The sequence below is a fragment of the Cibotium barometz genome, chromosome 5, assembly GCF_041138505.1.
Source record: "Cibotium barometz isolate CiBa-2024 chromosome 5, ASM4113850v1, whole genome shotgun sequence".
Classification (NCBI taxonomy): domain Eukaryota; kingdom Viridiplantae; phylum Streptophyta; class Polypodiopsida; order Cyatheales; family Cibotiaceae; genus Cibotium; species Cibotium barometz.
This window is the reverse complement of record NC_141050.1, coordinates 12,994,042-13,016,535: the sequence shown is the minus strand read 5'-3', so window position 1 is coordinate 13,016,535 and position 22,494 is coordinate 12,994,042. Positions and strand designations below refer to the sequence as shown.

Here is a 22,494-nt window from a genome sequence, read left to right as displayed (position 1 = left end):
GTGCTCTCTTCACTACAGCCCCTCCACCGTCATGCTCTCCCTTTCCATGACCAGAGCGAAAGAAATTCCAAGTCATTTGGAACCCTGTGAGTGATGGAAGTGTACCTGGAAACAAAGTAAAAAGGCCTTTTTGCTTTGAATTGAGACAAAGAACCATCATACCAAACCCAATGACGTTGTAGGGGAATAACAAAGGGTAATACCCAATTATAATATAGCATGAAACAATGTTGCTCAAAATGGGCATCATGCTTCTTATCATCTAAGATATAAAAGTGTATCGTTTTGTGGACGTCACCTACAATGCGAAAGTATGTAATATGCACAAATATGGTCACTTGGCTTAAATACCAGTGCATTGACTGTATCTCATTTTGCTTCTTAAAAGAGTAATTCTCAACAAAGTCTACAACAAATATTACCACATCTTTGAGAAAATTGGACAAGCATTCTTTGTATTGCTCAGCTTGCCACATGTACACAAAATTATGTGAATAAACTTTCTGAGCGAACATTGATTCGGTGTCTTGCATGACATTTCCTTGTGTATTAACTCTTTCCTCTTCTTTGTCTTACCATCATCATTGGTTTCACATTCTATATCCTGAAAGATCTTCACAGTGGCAAGCCGACCAACATATGCAGATTTAGCTGGACAAATTGCTATATTTTGAGGACCACAGACAGTGCAACTCCCCATCAGACACTTCAAAGAATGGAAAATAGTACCTTCAACTTTGGGACATATGATTGACTCCCATGTGGTTGTGATGCTCTTGTAGGACTTCTCTGCAGCCATGCACCCACCTGGCTAAGAACCCACATTATAAATGACACAATCACATTGGCATGCTTTGCCATGCAACCTAAAAGTAGATCCCCTAATCTGGTTCAAGGCATCTTTTAAGAATGACATCTGAACATGTCTTATGCAACAAGTGTATCAATCCTTAAGCTTATGCACAAAGTATGGCTTTGATTTCTCAAAATCTCCTTGATGAACTGGTGCCTAGATGCATCTCCTTAAACAACAAATATAGTTCAACCTGCAATACAAAAACTTCGTAGCAAGTTAAACATTTGGTTTAAAACTAGTTTGTAGTTATAGGCTCCTAGGTATATGTAGTTGGTTCACCAACCGGTATCTTATTGGTTTAACGTCGGTATCATATTATTTCAAAACCGGTGTTGTCTAAAGCAAAGCTGATCTTTACCTTATATCTAATGCATGTTGCATAGAGCTAATGTTCCAAACGGTATCATACCTTCCCCCTTTAACAAGGTAAATGTAAACGAAAGATCTACTAATCTATTCTTTGAAGAGATTCTTGAATTATATAAATAATAGGTACAAAACATGGATATCATATGGCCACCCCAAGTTCTCATTCCAGTCTTTACCCGGTATCATACCAGTGTTCAACCGGTATAATACCAGTTAGAAAAATTGCTAAATACAGAGTACATTAGAGGAGACCATGGTCTTAAGCTAGTATGATAGTAGTGTTTAATCGGTAGAAGCTGGTCTTTTTCCTAGCAGTAGTGTTAGTTGTATACAGCTATCATTCCACAACCGGTATCATATTGGTTTGGGACCGATATGATACTGGTGAAAATCCTGTTAAGCTTGTTTTTTCTATAGCCTAAGTGTATACAGCTTGTTTTCCATCAGGTATCTTACTAGTTTAACACCAATCTCTTATTGGTTTTACACCGGTTTTCTTGGTTTTTTTTATTGCCGCCCCAAGTTGAAAACCGTTTAGAACCATACCTTGCCTTGTGAGGGAGGACGGTTTCTTTTTGTGCTAGATTTTCCAGTCCTAAACTTCCCTAAGTAGTCCAAGAGCTATAGGTTGACTGACTGAAAATTTGACAATCAGACATAATACACAGACACATGATAAAAGAAGGAAACAACGCATAGTCAAGGATGATAGAATCATAGAAGAGTAGAGAATTCGGCATTTGTTTGTATATTGGTTGGAAACATCTAATCTGGTATTTGGCATCATCACAAAGCATTTGAATCTATACTGAAGGAATATGTAATGTATAAAAGCACACCAAATCAGCATAGGTGTTGGAGCAGGGGTTGTTGTTATTACCTGAGATTGATCAAGAAGGTGTATTGGATGCTTAACATAAGATTTTCTACCAAGGCGCTTGTGACATACATCCTTTTTGTTGGGTGAAACATGAGTATGGCTTAACCAAAAATTGAAAACAAGCTCTTTCACCTCATCACTGATTATGTCTACTACACGGGCTTGCCGATGGCATGAAGATAATGGCAAAATACCATCAGCAGAGGTTTGCAAACGCTCTCTAGCTGCATAGAAATTACGTCTATGTATGTTCAACTGCCTTGAAGCATGTGCAATGTTAAGAGGATGTATTTGTGCCAGTGCCATTCATAAGAATCATTGGAACAGATCTTTTAAGAAATAGCTCCTCAGAGTTTCTAGGCACTTTCACTGCTTCAAGTGTATTTCGTATGCCCTCTATTAGACTTGTCTAGTTCCATAGTGGAAAACTACTGAAAATTTCCTTCATGGAGCAATGTTGGAGAACCAGATAATATATCAAACCTCATCTTCTCGTCTAGACCCTTGGTCCGCTGATCAAAGTACCGAACAACGTTGTTGCATATTTTTGGACGCTTCTGCTCATTTGCACCATGACTTACATTGTGCACCTGTTCTTCTTGTAGCTTAGACTTCATCCTTTCACGTTGTTCTTGCTTCTCTGCGTATGATAATCCTTGATTGCATTGGCAAAAAAATTTAAACATGACTCGTAACCGTCGACACAGCCTGAACTTCTACATCTGCCTCTAAATGCTTGGGAATCTATAATGGGTGTGAAAGGTCCATGCGTATGTGTGTATGCGTATGTGTGTGTGTCGGTGAAACAACAATAAGGGGCCTGTAATAATAGGCGTGCACACACACACACACACACACACACACACACACACACACACAGAGGGAGGGGGGTAAATAACAAGGCGGCAGTGATGCAAGTTTAGGGTACAAAGGAGATGGAAAGAGACAGTGTGGGTAAGCAAAAGAGAGAGAGCTTTCGAGAGAGAGAGAGAGAGAGAGACGTGGGAGAGGTCGCGAAATGAGTGCACCATGAGTTGCTTATTAACTGTGTTTTTTATTTTCAGGCTTTCAAACGTACAAAATGTGGGAGAAAATGAGAAAAATGACTTTTTCAAATATCTAAAAACCAGTTTAAAAGCCATGTCCAAGACATAGGTTTCGAGTCCACCTTACCATGCATCCACCCCACTAGCATGGCCCTAAATACAAATACTAATAACACTTAATCACTAGTATTAAGTGGTCTCACCCTCGATACCAAATACTAATAACACTTAGTCACATCATTATCCCACAATGGAACATATAAATCAGTCTTACCCTGTTCTTAATGTCAAATAGAGAAACTCTATAGAGTTAGTGTACATACTTGCTTACGACTAATAGAGGTCAAGCCATTTTTAAGTTTGACCGACCTAGTGTGAATATTACTCAATTGTATATAAGTCATTTTTTACAATAAGCAACACAATCATTCCCTTGAAAATGGGTTTCTTGTGAGCTCTTCTTCTTCCCTCTTCTTTCTTACTTGTATGCTATTGAATCTTACTTGATTGATGAATGCATGCTAGATAAGTATGATTGTAGGTTTTCTTCTTCTTGCATAGCTTCTTCTTCTTTCCCCTCATTTTATGAGAGAGAATCATCGCGAAGACGGATCTCTTCTTATCTCCATCTAGGCATTAAGAGCTCTCCCTTCACCCCTTTGGATAGAAGCATTTCAATGTGACAAACAGAGTACAAAGTGAAGTTTTCTTTATTGTGGCGGCTCGAAGGCAAGACCCAATGACACATGCTTCAACAAGGCTAAGGTAAGCTCTTGACTTGAACATATTTAACGTCGTTGCCTATAGATTAGCTCTATTTTTTCGTCCATTCCAAGCTATTGGGATCACGTAATTCGCCCAATGTTGATTAAGAGATCAAATGCCAAAAAAGCATACAGTTTTGGAGCCATTAGATATGTTTGTGTGTTAGATTTTGATTTGAAGTTATTTTGTTAGGGCATTCTATTTCATCTATTATAAGACAAAACCTTCGTTTTTTGGTAATTTGCATAAAATTGGAGCCCAAGAGGTTTAGCTTTGATTGCTTTTATTCAAGAATTAGCTTAGCAATTGTGATTAGGAACGAAATCCACTTTGAAAAAATGAGCATTGAGCTCCAAAGGTTGAATTAGAGTGGGATTGTTAATTTTTATTTATGCATTTCATATTTTTTCGTAATTTATTCATGCATTGTTAGAATTGGTAGATTAGAAGTATGCTAAACCATTAAAAATACTTAATTAGCTACATCACAACTATTAGTTAAGATTAGGATCCTTAATCTAATCACATCAAGTCTAAAATCTCATAAAAACCATAAAAAAACTAGGCCAAACCAAAACTCGATAGGGGACATGAGTCTACGCACATGTATAAGAATATAGCACATCCGAAAGATAGATAACAAAACAAAGTACAATAGACAATGCAATAGATAGAGAATTTAAAAATTCAGAGATAGGAACAATGTGATGGTGTTGTCCACCCATGCACTCTCAAGAAAAGCTTAGATAGTGATCTAGACAAACTCTGGATGGAAGAAGTACTAAGTGTGAAAGGTGTGGATACAAGCATTGGATGCCTTATCATGTGATAACTGTGTCCATATATAGTATTGCGGGTGGTATGGTAGACGTGTATACAACACGGATGATTATGTAGTATCGACAATATGAATACGGTGCCGTCCGCGTATCAAGAACGCGGCCAACCGTCCACCGCCCACTAATAATGAGCTTAGGTATCATATTTTCCATGCTGTCGAGCCGAGGGCTTGGACCCTCAGACCTCCCGCTGCCACCCCTGGAACCCCCCAACCGGGGTGCTACCCCGAGTCCCAGCTAACGCTTGCATCCCTGACCATATCCTGACTGTCAATGGTCACAATAACGACCCCATTGGTGTCTAAGCCGAGGTTCCCACCAAAGACATGCACCAATTGCTTCTCCTTATAATGGGAGGCTTTACAAATGTGCACCAAACAAAGATGTGAGATACATGCTGAGAGGCGGGCATTGAGTGTGTACTAACAACGTGAGCCTACAAATGTGAGCCCAGATACGTAAGTCGAGTCTGGACACGTGAGGCCTAAGCCTAATCACGTGAGGCCTGAGCCTGGATACATGAACTTGCATACATGAGCCAAGAGACGTGAGTTTGGAGGTAGTAATACCTAAATAGAATGGACCAATTATTATTGCCATAAAGACTCATACGAACACACCTATCTATATCCTTGGAAGATTTTCTTGTCATACAATCTATACTAGCTACAAATTTCACGAAAAATTCTTGTCCTTCATAATTAGTGAAATTAAGGACACTTATTACTCAATAATTACACACTAACCCTATCATAAGCCGAGTTCCTAAATTTTCATGCCCCAAGTAGAGACTCATTTCATATGAGAGAAGTACATAAGCGAGTTCATACAAAAAAGGTGTGAGCCTAGAGATGTGAGTCTAGAGGCATGAACCTGGATACGTAAGCCTTGAGATGTGAGCTTAGATATGTGAGTCTAGAAGCATGAACCTAGATACATGAGAACCTAGTTCATACAAAAAAAGGCATGAGCCTACAGACATTAGTCTAGAGGCGTGAACCTGGATACATGAGCCGAGTTCATGCAAAAAGGCATGAGCCTAGAGACATGATTCTAGAGGCGTGAACCTAAATATGTGAGCCTAGAGACATGATTCTAGAGGCGTGAACCTAAATATGTGAGCCTAGAGACGTGAGCTTGGACACGTGAGCCTATAAATGTGAGCCTGGAGACATGATTCTAGAGGCATCGTGAGGTTGTCATAAGTGTAAAACACATGACAATCCTGCCTCAAGTAAAATTGTGCCTATAGCAACTCACCGGCATAAAATCATACATAAGGCTACCAAGATCTTGAGTATAGCTACCACAGCTAGATTCTGTGAATCTCAGTAGTTCAAAACACAAGAGGATAGTCTCAAGGAATGCTACGTTTACCTAGAATAGTACCATTCCTTGAAAAAGCAATAATAATCCCACTATGAAGTTGCTAAACTCTCCCAAGGAATCGACCATACACCCATTTCCACCTTTGTATCTGCGCAGTAGAAACTCAAACCCCATCTAGCACATAACATCCCTAGATGATCAAGTTCTATCAAACAACCATGACGCTGATAGAGTAAGTGATAGCATCTCTCATCTTGAAATCGAGACGGAACAAAGGTGCACATCCAAAATGCACCCTAAGAAAGCCTACTATCATCAACATGCCAGATCCTTCAACAAATGTCATTTGCATTTGCTACGATCCTAGGCTAGAGTACCTATGTGAGCCAAAGGCATCTTGAAAGTCTAGTTAGGTCATACCATCATGCTATGTATATCACACATATGCATAACATATCCATCATGCTATGTGTACACACATTCCGTACACATATATGCATAATGAGCCTTCCTTAGGCAACATCTCTGGTACTAAAAACTAGCACCCTTCGCTACCCCATAAGATAAACCTCAATCTAGACTTATTCTTTGCCATCCGATCTTGAAAAGGGATTCTATTCTACTGTACCCAAACCTGCACAAAGTAGCATTATAATCACCAATAAACCTAGTGCACCTCAAGGAAAAATACAAGACATAACGGCCCATTCTCACTATGCTGACGACAATAAAGTTACCCATGGTCACAGAGAAACCTCATCAGTGTAATCTTGACAAAAGTCAAGACATGCTTCCCTCTTGGGTCAAAACTCATCAGAGTCCCGAAAAATAACTACCTACATGAAGCTACACTAAATCCCCAGCTTAAAGCCGAAACTCTCTGGTAGAAGATGATGGAATAAACCATCCCTAAGATCCTATGCACTACCACCAAGAAATGTGTGTGAAAATAGCTTTTTGTCCAGCCCTAAAAAAGAGAATTTACTGGGCTTCATTAGTTTTATTTAGGATTTTTGTGTCTTTTGCTGCTGGCCGACCAACAGTCCCTCACCATATATATAGGTTAGCCTCATCATTCATCAGGGTGTACCACTTCTTGACCATATCCAGTACCATCTGCTGCTTTTGCTGCTCTGCCGGGCCCTACACCACATTGCCTTATCATCGCCTGACAATAAAGCACCTCAGCATTTACTACTGGCCACACCTTGGGACAGCAGCCCACTGTCTGCTACATTCAGTACATCAGCATTACATATCTGTTCATGGGACAGCAACCCTCTCTGCCACATAGATCACATCAGCGTTACATATCTGTTCATGGGACAGCAGCCCTCTCTGCTACATAGAGCACTTCAGTGTTTTTCCCTCAGCTCACACGATTGGGACAGCAGCCCACTCTCTGCTACAGTATGGGACATCATCATTTTATCCTCGGTACTCTATGGGGACAGCAACCTACTCTCTGCTACATCACACCATCGAGACAGCAGCCCACTTTCTGCTCATCTTCACCATCGACACCAATCGGGACGGCAACCCTCTCTGCTCTTCACCAGCCTGCACCCTTCAAGTACGCAACACCCTTGTTACCAGAGCGTGCACCCTTCAGGTCTTGCAGCACCCTTGTCACCAGAGCCCACACCACTACACCACTCGGGATGGCAGCCCTCTCTGCTCTTCATCTACCACCTCAGGTAGTACCACAGCACCCTTGTCACCAAAGCATGCATCACCTCATCTTCCACTACCACTACCACCTCGGAGTGCCTCTGCATCCATCGACGCAAGCCTTCAAGCTTTATTGGTTTTATTTAGGATTTTTGTGCCTTTGCTCTGCTGGCCAACCAGCAGTCCCTCACCATATATATAGGTTAGCCTCATCATTCATCAGAGTGTAGCACTTCTTGACCATATCCAGTACCATCTGCTGCTTCTACTGCTGCCGGGCCCTACACCACATTGCTTTATCATCATCACCTGACAATACAGCACCTCAGTGTTTACTACTGGCCACACCATGGGACAGCAGCCCTCTTTGCTACATTCAGTACATCAGTGTTACATATCTGTTCATGGGACAGCAGCCCTCTCTGCCACATAGATCACATCAGCGTTACATATCTATTCATGGGACAGCAGCCCTCTCTGCTACAGTACAGCTTATCAGCATTTTATCCTCAGCTCATGGGACAGCAGCCCTCGCTGCTACATAGAGCACTTCTGCGTGTTTTCCTCAGCTCACACCATCAGGACAGCAGCCCACTCTCTGCTACAGTATAGGACATCATTGTTTTATCATCAGTACTCTATGGGACAGCAGCCTACTCTCTGCTACATCACACCATCGGGACGGCAGCCCACTCTCTGCTTATCTTCACCATCGACACCACTCAAGACCGCAACCCTCTTTGCTCTTCACCACCCCTCAGGTACGCAACATCCTAGTCACCAGAGCCTGCACCCTTCAGGTACGCAACACCCTTGTCACCAGAGCCTGCACCCTTCAGGTCTTGCAGCACCCTTGTCACTAGAGCTTGCACCACTACACCACTCGGGATGGCAGCCCTCTCTGCTCTTCATCTACCACCCCAAGTACTACCACACCCTTGTCACCAGAGCCTGCATCACCTCATCTTCCACTGCCACTACCACCTCGGAGTGCCTCTGCATCCATCAACGTGAGCCTTTGACACCGACCACCTCTCGGGGTGCTTTGCCTCACATCGACGTGAGCCTTCGTCATCGACCGTGCTTCAACTCCAACATCATCTCCGCTTCTGCAGCACTGGTCTTTCTACTTAGAGTCACCTCACATCAGAGGGCTCTTGTACCTATGTTCACTCACCATTATATATAGACTCACTCACCTATTTCATGCTGTGTTGTTTTGCTTTGATCTCTCGTACATCTGGTCCTTTCATCCATAGTCACATGGGACGCGAAATGGGGACGGGGAACGGGGACTAAAAAGATTGAGAATGGCCATTCCCTGTGACTATAGAGTGACATGGGGACGGGAATGGGAACGGGAAGATGCTATCATCCCCAACATTCCCGAGTCTAAAAATGACCTTTCCCTGTTACTATGCTTTCATCCTTTTGCCCTCACAATGTGCTCAATCAAACACATAGGCAAGGGGTATTGTGGTGGTAAACTCAAAATAGGCAAGATCAATGATCGTACATGAAAGTAATAAGGAACTACAAGTAGTCACAAATCTGGTCAGTAGCACTCGGCTGTGAGACAAGATCAATGATCATTAAGGAAAGGAATAAGCAACTACAAGTAGTCACAAATCTAGTCACTAGCACTCCACTGTGACACACATGGATTGCAATCGAAGCAAATGCCTGACAAAATTCCTTCGTCAAGGCTTCTCAATTGGCGTTTATATATCCAAGACTAACCAACATTATTCCTGGATACACAAAGGAACTATCGATCATGACAAGTGCAGAGTATACATAGCACTATGCAAGTCATGCTATCAATCCTTCGCATCCTCTCCTGGTTCACACCAGTCACTAGGATCCCCACAAAAGACGTGGTCTTTGCAACACAGACCACGGAATAAATGCCAAAGTACATTTGCATCCAGAAGTTCATTTAACAAACTCAAGGTTACCCTAGCAAGACCAACCAAAGAAGGCTCTCTAGTCTCCCAAGTCAATGGTCTCTAATAACACTTCTCTACACGTCAACATTGTTTCCCAAAAGGAAATCACCCTTCTACAACTGGACCCTCTCAAATATCTAGAACAATAATCTGTCAAATCTCACGTACCAGATGGGATACCAAGGTCTGTGTGTATCTCCATCTGAACCTCCCAAGAGATCAACCACTCTTGGGTCCCCTCCCTAATATCACCCTTGCAATGGTTCGGATCTATTGCTTTAGACCAGTCTACTACAAGTCCATGTAATCAAGGAGAATTCTGGTCCAAGTTGTTCTGCTAAGGCATTACGAGCGCAAAGCTATCAAGAAATCTACTTCTCGTTACATACTCAAACAACTCTCCCTCCACCTATGTCTGCTCCTCGTGGGTGTGAAGGCCACGGTACCCTCTAATGGAGGGGAAAGCGTCATCAGCACATAGCCATCAAGTATCTGCAAGGAATCATGAAGGAAAAGTGTTCCAATCCAAGACAAAAATCTACTCGGATCAAGTCACTCCCCAACAACAAACCTAAAAGTGCGACGGTGAAGGGTTAACGCCTTGCGCAATGAGGTAAGTGTTTGGTGGGGTAGGGAAGCACAAAATATCCAATAGAAGCAAACTAAGCTTCCCCATTGGCCTATGCTATAAAACATAATGTCTGCCAATGCCCGTTTTTCCTTTGTGCTACTCCTCACCACCCACAGATGCCTAAGAGGTGAAAGGTGGTGCCACAGGAAACAAGTGCTCCTATCGTGACCACAACTACCAAGCCCAAGTGCTACTCCCTATTCATCCTGACCATGGATAGGGAGAAAAGGGTTTCTTCTCCTGCTACAAGGGCATAATAAAATGCACGCCGATTCTAATTCTTCTAATATTGAGATCATTGGATGAACCACTTACTTAGCGTTCCATGTACAAGAAGTGAAGTGTAAATTCTTCTCCCCACAGTTTTGTCCCACACCGATCACTGGTAAGAATCTCAAGGTGTAATGCTCTCCCTCTGCTGTGATGCGCCATCAATGATGTATGTTGCATCAGCAACTAGTTTCTCTCATCCTTCTAACATATTAGCTACTTGCGCAACCTACTTCGCACCCACCAGCTGCGTGGTGCACCATGTGGCTGTGCAATCCAGCCCATGTTCCCTTGGGCGCCTAGTCCCTGTTGTTTGATGCGCAAGCTGAGTACAATCCCCACGTACTTTACATGTCTAGGGTTCTAAACACCGAAAACACAGCCCCATGAGAGTCAACCTGAGTAAATCAAGAGTTCTTGCACGTCACTATATGCTTGAATCTTGCATATTCCTCCTCTCTCAAAATCCATGCAACCAAACATGCCAACAGAACCCTAAAAACATAACTTTTTCCCTAAGATAAAAACTTAGGCATGGCGTAGAGAAATACCTTCAAAGAGTATGCATCAAATCAACCTTAGCAGCACAAAAGCGTAGAGAATACCTAGATCTTGCGAATCCATGAAGAGTAAAATGGAAAAGCTTACTGAGACCTCCTCTCGTGCATCGCGATGCCTTCTACTTTTAGACCGCTCTGGTATAAAGTGTTACAACCCCACGGATCTCCTAATAAATGCAAAACACAAGTGATTAGTACAAAACCCCTAAGAGGGGTCCAGGCTAGCTCACCTCCCGACCATAGGTTCTATGCTTCGAACCACCCATGCTAGTCCTTCGGTATGCCGATCTATGCTGTGCCAAATACGTGGCTGGAGTCTTGGTCGAACTCTGACAAAATGTGAGGTTACAACAACAGTACACATGGATTTATTAATAATAACCTTAGCCGCCCGTATTAGCCTACTCTCTCCTAATCCCAAGGCTTCCCTAACCCTATTGGATTAGGCTCACTAATATGACAATTAGTAACCAGGCACATAACATCTTATAAGGTTAGACTTACTAGGACTCCACAGGAGCTAGACGTGGGTGTCCTCCCCACCAAAGCTCACCATGAAACCTCAATTTTATAGAGAGCATTTTTAAGACTTTCCACATATGGGTGCATCGAGGGCCCACCAAGGTACTTGCAAATGCACGACACATGCCATGAAGATTGTGATTGGCCAGCTGAGAGTATCTTCATATTGCCTGAGGGTTGAGTCTTGCAAAGCCGAGGGCATTCCAATAGACCCACATATATACAAAGTATGCACCACTGCTGGTGAGGTGGAGCATGAGGAGCACTTTGTTTCGATGCCCACCATACCATGAGATCTGAGGGGGATTTCATTCTCTCTTCTAGGACAGATTTGTCCCCCCTCCCATGAGTCATGCAATATGAGGATTAGAGATGTTTAGGCATGTATATACTGGAGCTTCAGCCTCGCAGAGAGCTCATGCTTAGCCAATACTCCAAGAGATAGTGTCAACAAGGCACCTCCCAGACCTCACAGGTTTCTGTAGAGCCACAACCACTAACTATCATGGCCCAACAAGAGCAACAGCAGGACCAAGCCACATGCGTGACAGCCTACACAAACATGTAATCCTCTAGCTTGATGTCACTATTGCGTGTCCCCAACTGAGAGCCAGACGCCCCAAATCTCTCTCATCCCTCCACCCGACAGCTGCAGAACCAAGATCTCCTTCAATGACATCTCAAGCTCCCATCACAAAGGAGAGATGCTACGGCCGCTTTGCATTCTATTTTAGAGGACCATGGTACCACTGTATGACCACATTGTCACCATATCGCATCACATGGAAACTGTAGCTTATATCATAGTAGCAGGGGAACCCCGTTTCCCCCCATTGGGAACGGTGGAACGCGTTCCCCCATGGCCTGAACGAATGGAACGATGGAAACGGGATGAGGAACGTTGAGGTGGTGAAACATACGTGGAACGCCAGGGAACAATTGTGGAATGGGAGATGGAACGCGTGCCTGCCGTTCCCCCACGTGGGAACGATGATGACGTGGATTTTTTAAAAAAAAAATTAGAAGCCCGTACGCCTTGCGCCCGTCGCTTTTCGGAAGTTCACACCCGTACGCCTTTCGCCCGTCGCTTTTCGGAAGTTCACGCCTGTACTGTAGTCGCTGTTGCTGTCCACTGCCCGTACTATCCTGCCCGTACTGTTCTGTACCAGCCTCCAGGCACTACAGTCGCCCCAGCCAGGCCCCAGCCCTTGCAGTGTACACACTAGTGACTACATTCATCTAGATTCTACAGTCTACATACTGCATAGTACAAGTCACAACAGACTACAGACTACAGTAGTACACTCGTGACTCAAGTTCTCAACACTGTGCCTGGTACCAACCTGCAAGCAGCAACAGTGCAATCTGCCTGGGCCCGAGTGATCAAGACTCAAGTTCAACAGTTTACATCTTTAGAAGGCAAGGCAGCAAGCTTTTCTCTTTCTTCTCTCTCTCTTTCTTTGTTTGAACTTTTGGTGTTTTAAAAATTACCTATGTCACAATCTGGACTGCACAGTCTCTCTCTATTAAACAAAAGAAAAAAAAGGGACTCATTTCTCTGTAATGGTTAACTTTGAAAGTCTATTCAACTTTTTGCCCGAATTTGCAGAAATCATGGCTTACTCGGGCTCAAAGAAATTGGCTTCGAATGCTACTTGGTGGGACGAGGTTGAAAGGCTAGAAAGGTATTCATCTAAGGGAGGTGCAACACGATGGAAATGCAAGCAATGTAACAAAGAGAAGTCAGGTGGAGCAAACCGTGTGAGAGCACATCTATGCCATGTAAACAATGAAAAAGCACAAGTGAACAAATGCCCAGGGACAACACCTAAAATGCATAGAGAGCTTTTGGCAAAGTACCCAAGTGAAGAGGAGAAAGCATGTGCACGAAAGAAACCGGCAATTGATGCATCTTACTTCAGTAGACATGGGGAAGATGTACACTTGGGAGATGGACAACAGTATGGAGGACTTGGGAGCTTTGCATTTTCCCAAATTTCGCAGTCTATGGGTGCAAGTTCCGGCAAGCAGCAAACCTTGGGAGCAGCTTGGGATCCCCGCAAGAAAGAGAGGGTAGATGCAGCTGTTGCAAGGTTCTTTTATCATGATCATGTAGCATTCAATGTTGCCAGGTCTCCATATTTCATTGAAATGGTCCAGGAGATTGCACGGTATGGCCCAACATACAAGCCTCCTTCATATGAGACACTACGCACCACCTTGTTGCAAAAGGAGAAAGCTGCAATTGAATGTGCTTTAGAGTCTGTGCATGAAAGTTGGGCAAAGAATGGTGTGTTACTTATTGCAGATGGTTGGAGTGACACTCGAAAAAGGTCCATTCATGGCATGGTTGCTTATTCTCGAGGAAGAATGCAATTCATTTCCTCACATGATGCTTCTGGGACTGGAAAAACTGCAGATCAGCTTGTGGAAGAGTGGGCCGAAGGTATTGAGAAAGTTGGACCAGAGAATGTTATTCAGTTCTTAGCTAATGGTGAGGCAACAAATAGAGCAGCTGGTCTTAAGCTTGAGGACAGGTATCCGCATATCACATTTAGTCCATGCTTTGCTCATTGTTTGAGAAACTTATTGAAGGATGTTGGCAGCTTGCCATGGGTTGATCCACACATTCAAAAAGGCAAGGAGATAATAAGCTTCATTCAAAACCATCAGTTTATTTTGAATGAATTCCGCAAGAGATCGACCAAAAAGGATCTCTTGAAGTACTCAGAGACACGCTTTGGTTATAACTTTCTCATGATGAAGAGGTTATCCAAAGTGCAATTGCCTTTGAAGCAGTTGGTTGTATGCAATGAGTGGATGGGATGGGCTCTTTCTCGGTCAAGAGCCGGCATAGAGGTTGTAAGAACCATACAAGACTTCACATTTTGGGATGAAGTCAATACTATCAATGCTATGATGAAGCCGATCATCATAGCGCTTGATGCGGATTGCAGATGGACGGGAGCCATGCATTGGCAAGGTTTATGAGGGGGCTGACCGAATGATCGAGAAAATAGGGGAAATGGGCTTGTCTGATGAGAAATATGCAGAGGTTCAAGAATTATGTGAAGCACGATGGAATGGTTATCATTCTCCTATGCATGCTGTTGCGTATGTCTTGGATCCCGAGTTCCAAGGATGTGGACAAGAGGCCAATGATGAGGTGATGGATGGTTGGGAGACAGTGCTTTCTAGGCAGGTTCGTGATGCAGATAAACGAAGGTTGGTGAAAGACCAACTTGGATTTTATCGCAGCAAGTTGGGAAGATTTGGATCGGCTGATGCACAGAGAGATAGGTTTAAGATAGGGGCTGCTTTATGGTGGGAGGATTATGGGGCTCGTACACCACAGCTTCAATCATTGGCAGTAAGGATCTTGTCTCAAGGTGCAAGCTCCTCTCCGATTGAGCAGCTATGGAGTGTGTTCGGCCATGTTGCATCCAAGAAGAGGAACAAATTTGGGACAAAACAAGTCAATGACTTGTTTTTTGTAAGTGCTAATTTGCGCTTGCTTGGTGATATGGCATCTCCCAAACCAGAGAAGTTTATATTGCTTGATGAGGAGTCCTCGGATGATGAGGAGACACATGGACTTGCAGATCGTGGTCAGGATGGGATTGAAGATTTGGATGCTGCAGATGTTGGCCTTGATGATATGGCTTTCGTGGATGACATAGATGATAGTCTCCTTGATGGCATCACTGGCAGTAGCCATGCATGATATCTCCTTACTATTTGCATGTCACCTTGAGGCTTGGACTTTGGACTTGGATTGTTTCTTTTATCTAGGCTGTGCCATGTGGGCCACATTTTGTGCTTTTTGTCACTTGTGTCATGTATGATGTGGGCTAATTTATTTTGACTTGTGAGATCTATTCAATGTTAGTATCTAGCCATGCAAATTATGGTGCACTAGACTTTAGTGTGTCTCTGAATTGGTTATATAAATGAGCATCGTATGTTAAGATTTATCGTCATTTCTAGGAATTATCTAGGTCGTTCCCTGTTTCCGTCCCCCCTCGTTCCCGTTCCCCCTTCTTCTTGTTCCCGTTCCCCTGGTGGTGCTTTCGTTCCGTTCCCGTTCCCGATCCGTTGCTACTATGGCTTATATAGCTAGTTTCATACAGTTGCTTTTCTTGTCCAGGTTCAGATTTCATCATGGATATATTGTAAAACCTTTTTGGTCTCATAGACCCTCTGGGGCTTTTAAAGACATTAATATCTCTCTCTCTCTCTCTCTCTCTCTCTAGCCAACGACGCCAAGCCCTTATACATAAGTTTCTCTTTTTGTTAAAAATGAACTCAAACGCACCGTGTTATTATTCTTTTTCTGACATTTGAATCCAAAATTAAATAAGAATGAAACAAATTAACTAAAGAGTATTGATCCAATGGCTTATCTAAAGCAAAGCTGGCATGTTATGCAAATTAACAATGGCCGATTCTTGTTAATAAATTAATAAAAATGTTCAAAATTCAGTTACTCTAATAAAACCAAGCCAAGGGCACTACAGAAACCAGGCAACTCAAGCTGAGAACTTCAGGAGGCAGCACCTTCAATTTGAGGAAAATTAATAAGACTTTGACCACTGCAAAGCAGGACAGCACTCTGTGGGCACTGACGAATCTCAAAGGCTCTTCTCACTGACTGGTGCCATAATGGCTGGAGCCCCAACGTGTGTATTTTTTCCTCCTACAGAAACCCAGTCCATTGTTACCATGTAGAAGAGCTTGCATTTAAACTCCTCCCTACTAAGACAGATGCTGCTCCCGATCAGCCAAAACAAACACATACATGATTCCATGCACTCAATGAACCCAGAATCGACTGCAATTTATGTAGACCCAGTTCTTGCTTTTAAGCAGCTCTTTGCTGAATTCACAAGTTATCATATGAAAGGCAGGCTCCAAGAGTTATGGTGTAATGCATCTCACTAGCTTCTGCTATCCCAACAACATAGGATCCGGAAAGCCGTGCCGTATTATCTTGAGCTTTGACATTTGTGATTTTCATTATCCAGTAGAAGTCCTGTGAAATGAGGCCATATCCCCATGGGAGGATCTGGAAAGTCGTGCCCTATTATCTGGAGCTTTGACATTTGTGATTTTCACTATTCAGTGAAAGCCCTATAAAATGTGACCATATAAACGAGCTTTATGTCTTCTTCCTACTTCTACAGATTCTGCTCCACATGAGCAAAAACAATCAACATGCATGATCTCATGCACTCGATGGACCAAAATTGATTACAACTTTATGTGGAACCATGTCTTGACTATGAGCAGCTCTGTGCTGAATTCATGAGCAAGTTTACTGCCTCGCGTGTTACCACATCAAAAGGCATGCTCAGGGAGGTATGACCACTCAGCGAAGCTTCCTTACGCAGCTCTGTCATTCCAACATTCATCAATTGCTCCATGGAGAATGTATGAATCTTTCCGTTCCCATCACACTCCCCACAAACTTTAGAGCTTAGAAGAATGTTCATGACATCACTTAAAGTTGCAACGTTACGACCCGCACCGCAACCCATTGCTGTTGCAGCCCCTACTGCATTTGCCAAAGCAAGAGTACTGGCAACTGGTAGTCCCCGAGTATAACCAAGTGCAATAGCTGCTGCAAAACTATCTCCACAACCAACAGTATCCTTGACATCCACCTGTACACGGACAATGCAGTCAGCAGCTACCTCATGTATTTTCTTTCTTTCTATTTATGTTAAATCATCTTATCATGATTAGGTTGTTGTGCATGGTCATTGCCGGTATAGCTCACCTTAAAAGCAGGAACTTGATATATTCCATGAGCTGTAGTCATTAAGCATCCCTTTTCACCCATCTTTACAATGACCCACTTGGTACACTGGCCCCTGTCCAAAAGTTTTCTAGCTGAAAGAGCCGGATCAGCTAATCCCGTTAATGCCTCTGCCTGCCAGGCCACATAAATACATAAGCAATCAGTTGTGCACCTGTTTGATGCCACATTACTTCGCAGGCACTGCTAAGGGAAAAGGAAAGCTTTTGAGGGTGAGGGGAAGCCAAGACCAGCTTACCTCATCAGCAGTTAATAGTAAAACATCACTCAAGCTTAGAAGTTTGTGAAGAGCATGCTGTTGATCAACAGGCCCTCGAAACAGAGACTTCCCACGAGGACCGGGATCAAAAAAGACCACACATCCTGTTTCGTTTGCAAAATCCACTGTAGATGTGATCACCTCTGGTGAAAGCTCATCGAACAAAAAACCATTGCAAAATAATACTTTGGATCTTTCTATTACTTCCTTGGCACCAACGGGTAGCTCTTTGATCCACTTAAAAGCTGGGTCCTTGTTGAAATCAAACCGACTGAAGAGAAAGCCGACAAAACTCTGATAGTTATCACCAAAAATTGTAATAATGTAGACATACCGGTGTAAAAAGAAAGTTGACACACACAGAATCACAGCTGAAGACTTACGCAAACACAGACACACACAGGTCGCTGTTCCAATCTGGTAAAAATCCTGAGAACGCAATCTCAATAAATGTACACTGACTGTCTAGGAGATACAAAATGACCAACAAACAATGAGATGCACTCAAGTTGTTACAAATACTGATGTTCTTCAATCGCTGGGAGTCTTCCTAGATGCTCCAAGACTGCTGAAGGCTCAATATGATGATGATTGGTAAGGAAGGGAGGGGGCCTATTTCTAAGGCCCTTTAGGGTGAGGTAGGGGTTGGCCTGCCTGACTCACTACCCAACTGCTGCCCAACCTGCCCTCTGCCCTGCCACGTAGCTGCCCAACCTGCCCTGCACGTCCAGCTGCATGTCCGGCTAGAGTGGATTGGTGGTCAGCACCTATTAGGACCACATGATGAAGATGGATCACATTATCCCCCCACGCACACACAAGCATCTACTCAACTCTGGTGTAAGGGACAGCCAGTGGCAGTGAGTGCAAGCAAGAAATTGGGGGGGGGGAGGGGGCAGAACATGTAGGAAGGGGATGGTAGGGGGCAGAACATGTAGGAAGGGGATGGTATGATGCTATGCAATTCGTCGTACCAGACGTGCATACTATTTGCATGGGACTAGCTGCCTTGAGAGCAGCTGCAAGGGGGTTGGCATGCGCTTGCGGGTAGCTTCAGCTCTTATTCCTGTTCTTTGATGACTTAGCTACCAATAGATTCAATAAACAGCTTGTAAGGAGCAGACGGTGAAAAGGACATTTGCTTGAAAAGGATATTTCGCCATGAATAATGTATTCATTATTGTTCCCAGTTTTGTTGCCACTACTGCAAGATTAAATCTGAATAGAAAGTAAACAAGCATAAACTTGGGCACATCCTAGCTTTCATACCTGCAAAAACCATGACGATGGTCTGGATCTACAAGCACCCAGCAAAGGAGAGTTGCTTCCCTGGCATTTCCCTCCTTTTCCAATCTGACCACTTGCACTCCTTCCTTCTCCAGAACCTCATGCAGGAAGCTGCCATACTTTTCATCACCAACATGTCCTAATGCAGCACAATGTAGTCCAAGCCTTGCTGCTGCTATTGCAAAATTGGAATTGCCTCCAGCTTCCCAGAATTTCTATATCAAGAGTAACAAATGGAGCTTATAAAGCAAAGAAATAGTATATAGTATTATTGAAAAGCCAAACCGATAGCCCAGAATTTTAGATTACTTTCACAGCTTGTCATATGATACAACGCAACAAAGGAAGAGAGCTTTCCTCCAAAAAAAAAAAAGAGTGCATGACTGACCTCATCTGGTGACGACTCAGCAAGTTTTTGCATGTATGCAAGCTTCTCTTGAAAAGAAGATGGTGGCAGTGACGGCACTTTCAACACAATATCAACACACAGATTGCCAAAAGTGGTAACATCTATAGTTCTTTTCCCCAGGGCATCATGTCCTACAGCACCATTATCTAGATAGCTCTTCCTTGGCAAATCATCAGAAAAGCCACTGCCTTCACTAGTTAAGCCTAACAGTGTAGGCCATTCTTTGATGGACTTTCCCCTGTTCTTTCCATGTTCAGAGAGGCTAGTTATGTAGCTGTCAGCATACAGGCTTCTCGATGGTAAGTGAGTATGATGAGGCTGTATGCATTTCTTTGACAAGAACTCAATCTTTGCAGTATCCCACCTGCCTGTGTGTGATGATGATAATGCCAAGAACTGATCAACTTTGAGAGACATTTGTATCAGGAGTATGCCCCTTATTAAGTACAGTACAGTGCCAGGGTATCAGACATACGAAATTCTCCGAGTATTCCACAAAAACCCTAATTTGATGTACTATGTATAACACTTCCGCTGAAGAATTGATGGCATAACTAGGGTTCCGGGGCATGGGAAGCACACAATGAACTCCACAGAAGCCCTAAACAGTCTGCACAGATATTTGCGGCACGTAGAGCTTTAGTGTGGCTACCTCTGCACAGAGATTTGCATATTCCGCCTACACATGGAACTTGACTTGCAGAACAAGCTATCAATTCAAAGAGAAAGCGAAGAAAAAACCTAATTTTCCCAAAACCCTAGGTCGACCTTAGCACAAAAAAAACAGCAAAGATTAGGTCAGCACCTTGCTAACAGCTGCCATTCCTGCAGAAAACTTCAAAGATGGACCTGAACCCTTCGTGTTGCTCGTGATGAGGAGAGGGAAAAGCTCCACCGCTGCATTATTGCCTTCGAATCGCAGGTATGGCTCCAGCAGCTGCAGCAGCAAAGGTCACCTCAAAAGGTCTTCGAAGAAAAAACGCACACAAAGCCGTGTGTAAAGAACCTTTCCAAGGTGACAGTACTTGGTACAAATAAAAATCTCGCATTACAAAACAAAACCAAAAAAAAAAAAAAAACCTTTCTAAGGGTACTACATCATGCATTTGATAAGGGGATTATTTATTTAGGATAATGATAATTTTCCCCATGGATCGATATATATTTGAACACACACACTTACACACACACACATACCCACATCGCGTAGCCCTGATGGCATTGAACCCAGGTCCTCTTCGCTGAAACCCAACCGTTCTACCAATTCAACTATGCGCCCGTGGGCGCTAGTTCCTTCTTAATATCATTTGAATCCTACCGTTCTTCTTTTCCCGAATTTTCAGGGGTTTCTTCTCTATTCATGTGCTAAATGGAGGCACATCAACATTGATACAAATGAGTTTTGCAGACGTTCCATTCCGTATCCTTAATTTTTTAGATAGCTTAATGGATGCCCTTTATGTATTAGTGTTTTATTTATTATTAGCATGGTCCTTACTATATATGGCATCATGCGATTTAATACAATTTAATACATGGTGTAGAGATTCTGACATGTGATTGTGATCGAAATTAGAAGCTTAAACGATTCTGATACATGCGTAAGGTTAAAAGCATTTTTAAATAATACTAAGGTTAAAACCTTAGTTTTAACCTTAGGATATTCATTTATTAGCTTTGCGGGCACTAATAAACGAATATGTCCATAGACTGAATATGTCTATGACAATAGTTCTCATTAATTATCAAAGAATGATCATAAGTGTTGAAAATTAGTTAAGGGTAATTTGAGATACTTTGTAACAGATAGCAACGAAAGGTTGGAAAGAAAGCATTTTGTTGTGATGACGAAGCATTTTGCAACTTATTTTGCAGACAAGAAACCTTTCAAGTTTTTAAATTATGTGGCTAGAATTTTATACCCACAAATATATTATGTATGCAAAATAGGTAAGAAATTCTTTAGAGGCTAAAATTCATGGGGGGCTTTATTCGAAAGGCAAGCAAAAAATGGTATCGTGGTCACCAAGCGTAAATGATTCTAGTGTGAAGGTAACATTAAACATAAGAACATTAAACATAAGGAAGAAAGAAAGTGTTGGGCTAGCTTTACGCGCACAATTTTTAAATATACTAGCACAAAACATGAGGTATATCATGGCGAAGCATATGGTGAAAGGAGTAGGCATGAATAGGTTGTTAGATGTTTTTACAAGAAAAGGACTCAAGAAACTTGATCGTGGAAGGATCATGCTTGCTATGCAAGCTACTAAAAATGAATTTAGAATGTTGTGGCTTCTTGAAAGGCTAGAATCTGAAATGTGCAAGTTTTTTCTAAAATTTGGTATCATGTTTAGGCTAATTAACTTGGACAGACAATGCACTTTTGTGAATGGCTAGCTTTTAACAAGCTTAGTGTCAAATAAATGAAAATGTATGGATAGACAATGCACTTTTGTGAATGGCTAGCTTTTAACAAGCTTGGTGTCAAATAAATGAAAATGTATGGCCCTAAATAGACATGATTGACTACTAAAAAAACTAGTGTTTGAATTACAAGGCCACATTCTAGGTGTTTGTACTTTCGGTTCATTCGTACCTTCCTCGACATACACATGGGTGTCCTAGCAATCGCGAGCCTGTGCATCACCTGGTCAGAAGCCTCTAGGATCCTACTTAGGTGTCCTAGCACTTCACTCAGGGACCGCTTTGTCGATCCTCACCCATCGTACCGGAAGCGCACCATTTTAACCATACCGAGGCTGTAAGATTCCTCCCCCCAACCTCTCAAGATGTCCAATATCTTCCCCTGTAATAGTCAAATCCCTCTTCAGAAATATAAAAGATCTTGTTTCTACCAGTTTTGGCCTAGAGAGAGAAAATCTTCTAGAGAGTGGTAATTTGGTTTTTAAATATTTTTGGATGGAAAAATATCTCTTCTTATTAAAATAAGTTCCCCCGAAATAGAAGTTCAAAAAGATTTTCAGAAGGTGCATTAGAAATCAAGTATAGTCTGTTCAAGAGGCCTTATCCT

The 22,494-nt window shown here is 42.7% G+C and overlaps 2 protein-coding genes across 4 annotated transcripts; one reads left to right on the top strand and one right to left on the bottom strand.

Moving 5' to 3' along the window:
- The first annotated feature begins 13,301 nt into the window (after window positions 1-13,301).
- Window positions 13,302-14,678, top strand: LOC147638077 (uncharacterized). The gene has a single exon (XM_086798742.1). The coding sequence runs from the start codon at window positions 13,302-13,304 to the stop codon at window positions 14,676-14,678; it is 1,377 nt and encodes a 458-aa protein (XP_086654868.1).
- A 1,434-nt stretch (window positions 14,679-16,112) lies between these two features.
- LOC147638076 (pfkB-like carbohydrate kinase family protein) lies at window positions 16,113-20,476 on the bottom strand. Of its 3 annotated transcripts, none has more exons than XM_086797957.1 (6): window positions 20,266-20,476; window positions 19,440-20,070; window positions 19,034-19,266; window positions 17,744-18,035; window positions 17,467-17,619; window positions 16,113-17,350 (listed from the first exon to the last, which is right to left on the bottom strand). In XM_086797957.1, exons 2-6 carry the CDS (start codon window positions 19,875-19,877, stop codon window positions 16,967-16,969), a joined length of 1,500 nt encoding a protein of 499 aa, XP_086654083.1. In that variant the 5' UTR covers window positions 19,878-20,070; window positions 20,266-20,476; the 3' UTR covers window positions 16,113-16,966. The 3 variants fall into 3 exon arrangements, with proteins under 3 accessions (XP_086654083.1, XP_086654085.1, XP_086654084.1); XM_086797959.1 differs by having other exon boundaries at window positions 19,440-20,151; window positions 20,266-20,460; XM_086797958.1 differs by lacking the exon at window positions 20,266-20,476 and having other exon boundaries at window positions 19,440-20,254.
- Window positions 20,477-22,494: the final 2,018 nt, after the last annotated feature.

Excerpts from the sequence above, each read along its gene's own strand:
- LOC147638076 (XM_086797957.1), bottom strand. The coding sequence starts at position 19,877 with ATGTCTCTCAAAGTTGATCAGTTCTTGGCATTATCATCATCACACACA. Across the intron at positions 18,036-19,033 it reads CATCGTCATGGTTTTTGCAG|TCGGTTTGATTTCAACAAGG; the intron begins GTATGAAAGCTA and ends CTTTCTCTTCAG. Across the intron at positions 17,351-17,466 it reads ATCAAGTTCCTGCTTTTAAG|GTGGATGTCAAGGATACTGT; the intron begins GTGAGCTATACC and ends GTCCGTGTACAG.
- LOC147638077 (XM_086798742.1), top strand. The coding sequence starts at position 13,302 with ATGGCTTACTCGGGCTCAAAGAAATTGGCTTCGAATGCTACTTGGTGG.